This window comes from Cyrtonyx montezumae, unplaced genomic scaffold (assembly GCF_038088225.1).
Source record: "Cyrtonyx montezumae isolate F1298 unplaced genomic scaffold, pur_monq_1.0 scaffold_9, whole genome shotgun sequence".
Taxonomy (NCBI): domain Eukaryota; kingdom Metazoa; phylum Chordata; class Aves; order Galliformes; family Odontophoridae; genus Cyrtonyx; species Cyrtonyx montezumae.
Genome location: NW_027072100.1, coordinates 9790117 through 9796227, shown reverse-complemented (window position 1 = coordinate 9796227; position 6111 = coordinate 9790117). Strand labels below are relative to the sequence as shown.

Here is a 6111-nt window from a genome sequence, read left to right as displayed (position 1 = left end):
TTGCTCAGAGCTGATGGAGCATTCTGTGAAATTCCAGAGTCTCCTTTTAGACTTTCTTTTTAAATGTACATAGTGTAATCCTGTCCTTCTAGATGCCTGATTTCATTGAGCACGGTGATATTTTAAAGCAGTGAGGTGAAATCCAGCAAGCCTTGACATCCCTTTAAAGGAATAACATTTCATTAAAGCTTTTGAGGCAAGGTGCACTCTTACAGTGCTGACTGCTTTGTCACCGTGGGTGTTTTGGTTGAGCACCTTCAAGTGCAGATGGCAGAAAGTGAATACTTTGGAGGGGAGAGCTCTGGTGTTCCTGGGACCTTTACAAGCTGTCTTCAACTTTCCACACTTGGAATCTGCATTACTTTGCCCTAATGAACCTGACTTCCTTGTGATCGTTCGTTGAACTTAGATACACAAAAAGTATTTGGGCCTGTGTGTGTCATAGTGTCTTTAGCTGGAGAGAAAAGAAAACCTTATCAATTGTTTGGAAGATATGTATAAAATACAGCTTGTGTTTTGTTTCCTTATGCTCTCTTTGAATGCGGTCTTGCTCTTGTGCTCTGATGGGGAAGAGTGAGTGATGGTGGGATCCTTCCAGCTCACTAAGCTCCCTCTGCTCTGGGAACACATCTGGGGTTGGTTGTGGATGTGCTGGGAGTCTTGCTCGGGTTTCGTGCCCTGTTGGTGTCTGTCTGACTGTGGGCTTTTGTGGGAAGGTGAGGCTGGGGAGCAGCAGGGCTGAGATGAGGAGAGGAGGGTGTGTGGGAGAGGAACGTGGCTCCTCACAGCCCTGCTGGCTGTGGGGTTGGGATGGGCTGGGATGTTTGGAACCACAGCAGTGTGGCTGTGCTGGAGTGAGCCCTGAGCTGAGGGAGTGCTTGGAGCATCTCACCTGAGCCAGCATCAGTGGCTTCCCCTGCCCCTCGCTCAGCTGTCAGCATCATCTCAAAGGGTTTGAGTTCCTGAGTGCTCTGGAACTGAGAAAATGCAAGGGCTGGGCTGGCTGGATGGATGGGGCAGTGCTGGGGCTGGTGGGAGGCTGCATCCCTGCAGCACCACGCTGCCCTTGCCCAGCCTGCTTGCTGCACCTTGTGTCCAGGGCTTTTATATTCTCTTTTGTTTTACAGATAAATGGGATCATCCGTCTTAGAGCCCTTTAACATCTGTAGATGTCTTTGTATTTTGAAGCAGATGATAGCACCCATGGAATTTAACTATATATAGAGCTCAATAAACAAGTTATATGGGTCCTGTCTGCAATGGTATGTTCTTGTGTATTCCCACTTTGCACAGGGGAACATTTTCCTGTTCAGATGTCTCCTGCTCACACGTGCTGAGCTGGGAAGTTGGGACTGTTCAGCTCGTTGTGTCAGTGCCTTTTATCACCTCCTGCATGAGAGCAATGGGACCCTGGAGTCAGGGCAGAGCTTTCTGAGCCCGCAGTCGTGTGCTGCCATCGATGTCCCTACTCAGAGTGCAGAGGGGAGCAGGAGGATGCTTTGTCACTGGGAACACGGCATCGCAGTGGGTCCTCAGGGGGCACTCAGCTCTTGGCAGCACGCAGCTACAAGTGCTAGCTGTGAGTTTGCAGTGATTAAAGCAGCCAGCTCGCACAGTGCTGTGCGTCCCCGAGCGCTGGTCTTGTCACAGCACGGAGGAGCAGCCCCAGCTCTGCTGTGCTGGACACACACGTGTGACTTCCAGCATCCGTGGGTGCAAAACCACACCACGCTTCCCCCCCCCACCTGCTCGGGGCCTTTTGGGGCACGGCAGCCTCCCGGACCCTGAGCTCACAGCCGCGATCTCTCGGTGCCAACAGCTCTGCCTGGAGCCCGGGGCCGCTTCCTACCCTTGCCCTGCTTCCCCACGCTGTGCCACGCGAGGGTCCGTGGGCTGCGTGCGGGGGGCGGCAGCGGGGAGCCCGGGGCTGGGCTGGCGGTGCTGTGGCCGCGACGCTCCCCCCGCGGCATGGGGCCGGGCCCGTCCCCTCCCACCGCAGCCCCGTGCGTGGAGCCAAGTTCAAACCGCCAGCCCTGGCGGAGCGGGACGCGACGTGGGGCCAACCTGGGGGCCCCCCCAGCGCCTGCGGGGCTCCATGGTGAGTGCGTTGCTCCGAGGGGCGATGGGCTGGAGCCCCCTCCTGTTGCTGGGCTTTGGGGCACAAGGGGCTGGGATGGGATATGGGACTCAAAGCGCTTGGGGTGAGGTTTGGGAAGTGTGGGGGTACGGTTGGGATAGGGTTTGGAGCAGCTGGGATAGGGATCGGGGCGGAAGGGGCTTGGGGTGGTCAGGATGGGGTTGTGCAGGCAAAGAGAAGGGGCTTGGGCTGGTTGGGATGGGGTGGGTCCGGCCCTGCTGCACGGGTCCGCTCGGGATGGAGCTCGGGGCTGGACCGGCCGGGAGGGCGTGGAGCTGGCTGGGAGGGCTGGTCCGGCCGGGGCTGGGCTGCGGCTTGGACCTGGCGGGGCTGGACGTGGGGCCGGTCCTGCGTGGGGCCCCTTCGGAGAGGACGGGCCGGGGTCCCTTGGGCTGGAGGCGCCCGGGGACCGCGGTGACTTTGTGCTGCTGGGGTAGCGCGAGTGGCACCCGGAGCTGCTGTATCACTGATGGTGATTTCCCTTATCTCAGTGTGTTTGTTGGAGGATTAGAGCTGGGGAAGAGGTGAGATTAGCTCTGTCCCGCAGCCGTGCTCCCTGCGTTTCCCTCCTGCAGGAAGGGAGCAACCCGGCATGTGGGCAGTGCTGGCCCTCCTGGCACCGAAGGGAGAAGGAATAACCCCAGATCAGCAGCCAGATATGTTTTCCCCGTGCAGAAGGGAGGGAAGCAGCACCCTTTGCTGCTGCGTGGGCAGTGGGAAGCACCCACAGAGGCCTCTTGGTTCCTGTCCTGCTGCTCTCTGAGCTCTTGGAACCCCCCGTGCCCAAGAATGGGCTGCCTGGAAATGCTGTAGATGCCACGCTTTCTCCTGGAATTTGGTCCCAGTTGTTTAATAAGGCACTTCAGGGAAGTGATTGCTGGCTTAATGGCTTGAGCAAAATTACGTGGCCTTGTCTTCCTGGCGGCAGAAGCTTCCTGACACGAGCAGCTTTGAACTTTGGTCAGGCCGTCCTCGTGGAAGCAGCATTCTCCTTCATGTCCCCAAGGAGTTACACCCCGAGCTCTGTGCACTGCTGTCTGTAGGTTTGCAGCCTTGCACCGTGCTGGGTTTGCACATTGCATTGCATTGTGCTGCCTCTGCTGAGCTTTGGTAGCGTGGGGGTGGGATGGGCTCATTTGGCCTTCGTAGCCAGGAGCAGGTGTAGGTTTCAGGAGTGGAAACATGGAGGGTTTCTTCATTGAGTAGCACCTGGTGTGGAGATCCAGAAAGCAAAAAGGGAAACCCAAGCCCTGAGCTGCAGACGGAACCCTCTGTGCTGTGTGTGCTTTGGCTGCAGCACGGGGGCTGTGTTTGAAGGGCACTGAGCTGCTCTCTGCCTGCTCAGACCTGACTCCCAGAGCTGGGGGAAAGCTGGGGAGGGTGGGGGTTTCTGCTGCAGACAGGGGCAGGTAGCAATGCCTGCTGCCATGATGGACCCCAAACACTGTGCCATCCCATAGTGGTGCTTAGGGAAGCAGGGCCACTGACATTCTTTCATGGCAGATGCTGAGCGTGCACGGCGCTTCCCATCCTCACCCTGCTGCTCAAATATCCTTGGTCCAGGTCATCTGAGGCTGCGCTGGCTTTCCTTCAACTTTCCTTCAAAGCACCTGAGCTCATCCCACAGTGTCCGGGTGCACGGTTCCTGCTGAGCTCAGGTGTTGGCGTTTGGGTTTCCCCGCTCTGCTGGGAAGGCTGTGAGCAGTGAGGCTGTTCTGGGCTTTGTGGAATGGCAGGGAGTATCTTCCCAAGCAGCCTGGAGCTGTTTGCTTTGAGCTGCAGAGGTTTGTTGTTAGGGAAGCCCCACCCTGCCTCAAGGTATGTCCCTTTCAGCTCCCATTGGCAGTGGGGAAATGGGGTGGGGGAGACAGAGTGGGGACAGGCCCTATGGATGCACAGAGCTCCCACACCCCTGTGCTGTGTGCCTGGCTGCTGGCACTGCAGTGGGGTTGTGAAGAGGGCTGAGAGCAGAGCAACTGCTGCAGGGGGCGATGGCTTTGCAGGGAGGATGTGGTCGTTCTCCCTCCTGCATGCTGCACTTGTAAAAGAGGGGACGAGTCTGCTGGGTGTCCCTGAGCTCTCCCATGGCTGACGCTGAGCTCTTCCCTGCACAGCTTCTCCCCAGGGCCCTCTCCTGTGCCGTGCTGCTGCTGCTGCTCGCAGCCGTGCTGGGCAGGGGCTGGAGGTGCAGCATCGCCAGGATCCTGCGGCAGTACCGCGCCGTCATCTTCCACGAGATCCAGAACCTGGTGAGCGGGGTCAGGGGGATCCCAGAACAGTTTGGGTTGGAAGGGACTTCAAGCGCAACGCGGTGTTCGGTGCAGGACTCCTGCCCCACGTGGAGTGCAGCGGTGCTTCGTGCTGCCTGATGCATCCACTGCTTGATTTCTGCAGAAAAACCTGAGCGGGTCGGCAGAGAGGAGCAGCCGGGCCGGGTCTGTGTGCCGCTCTGACAAGGTGGGCTCCGGGGCTGGGGCACATCGTGGGCTGAACCATCGAGCCCCCCTTCCTGCTCTCCATTCTCCCTCCCAGGAGCAGAGGATCCTGCAGTCCATCTACAACATCAGCATGTCCCTGCGGGACGTGGCGGGCGGGGCACTGCGGGGCCCCGAGGAGGCGGCCGTGTGGAAGGTGGTCCGAGACACCGAGTTTGTGCTCAGGGAGAACTGCCGGCGGATGGGCAAGGTGAGAGCTTTACCCCTTCCTCATCATCCCAGTTTGCCCTGCAGCAGCTCCGAGGGTGAAGGGCTGCGCTGGGTTTATGCTACGGGCACAACCCCGAGTGCTTCCACCTGCCCGGCCTTGGGCTGGAGGCTGCACCCAGCAAGTGGTCCTGCTGGGTGGGTGCTTTACTCCTGTGCTCGTGGGCAAAACCCGTGATGTGAACCCGAAGCATCGATCTGGGCTCTGCTGGGGAAACTCCAGAAGGGGAAGGTCTCCTAGCACTGAGAACTCACGAACCAGCAGGGAAGCCCCGCGGTGCTCCCGGCTCTGCCTGGAGAGGTGCCGGGGTCGCATCCCTGCTGGAATCAGCTCGGGTTAATGCTGGGTGCGTGTCAGCGTGGTGCTGGGAGCCACCTGCTGCCCTGCATGGGGACGTGCCACGGTGTGGGAGCTGCAGGGATGCTTTGCTCTGCTCTGCCTGAGCTCTCCGTAAGGTTCATCCTCTCTGTGCCCGTGGGTGGTTTGTGTGCCTCATCCTGCATCCCTCAACCTGGCATCATCCTCCCCTGGCGCTGGGTGGTGTGATGGTGGCTGTTGTCCCCATGCCTGACTCCCAAACCCCCCAGCAGAGCCCCCCACGCCCCCCACCGCCGCCGCACCGCAGGAGGCAGCAGCTGAAGGAGATCACACGGAAGGCACAGAGGTTGGCCACGTGCTGGGAGAAGCTCAACGTGCTGCACGTGGTCCCCCGGGACTCATAGGGGACGCCCCAACGCCTCGTCCTGCATCTGGGGCAGTGCTCTGGGATCATGGCTGCTGGCATCCTGCATCAAACCCTGGGGTGAATCGAAGCCCGCAGCTGGGTCAGCACATATGGGCAGGTGCCTGGATTGAGTTCATCCTCCTGGCCCTTATGGTACCCAGGGACCATGTGTGGGGCACAACCCCACAAGCTCGGGAAGAAGGAAAGGGGGAAAAGTGCAGAAAAAATGGGATGCAGTGTTTTCTGTGCTGCCCCTTGCCCTGCATCCCCTCACTCTGTTGCCTTGTGGGGACACCTGCTGCTTTCCTGGGAAGAAAGAGGACGACGTGACCTGCTGGAATGAGTGTTCTGCTGGCACTGGAGTGCTGCGTACCCGTGGGTAGAGGGATGTCCCCAGTGTGCGTGGCTCTGGGGTTTGGAGAGCTGCCCTTGGCCCCTGGCTGTGTGATGGGGACCCGGGGGAGCAGTGGGATAAACGTCAGGGGAGCAGAGGGTCAGTATGAGCACGGCTGGGAGGGACCCATAGGGGTGAAGTGCAGCCCTAAGG

General features: G+C 59.4%; 1 protein-coding gene across 1 annotated transcript; it reads left to right on the top strand.

The window, feature by feature from the left end:
- Positions 1-1968: 1968 nt before the first annotated feature.
- Positions 1969-6084, top strand: LOC136060179 (uncharacterized). The gene is made up of 6 exons (XM_065754512.1): positions 1969-2098; positions 3435-3517; positions 4252-4386; positions 4532-4594; positions 4670-4822; positions 5431-6084. The coding sequence occupies exons 1-6, from the start codon at positions 1969-1971 to the stop codon at positions 5560-5562; spliced, it is 696 nt and encodes a 231-aa protein (XP_065610584.1). The 3' UTR covers positions 5563-6084.
- The last annotated feature ends 27 nt before the right edge of the window (positions 6085-6111 follow it).

Coding starts and splice junctions, on each gene's coding strand:
- LOC136060179 (XM_065754512.1), top strand. CDS start 1,969: ATGGGGCCGGGCCCGTCCCCTCCCACCGCAGCCCCGTGCGTGGAGCCA. Junction 4,387..4,531: donor TCCACGAGATCCAGAACCTG/GTGAGCGGGGTC, acceptor TGATTTCTGCAG/AAAAACCTGAGCGGGTCGGC. Junction 4,823..5,430: donor ACTGCCGGCGGATGGGCAAG/GTGAGAGCTTTA, acceptor ACCCCCCAGCAG/AGCCCCCCACGCCCCCCACC.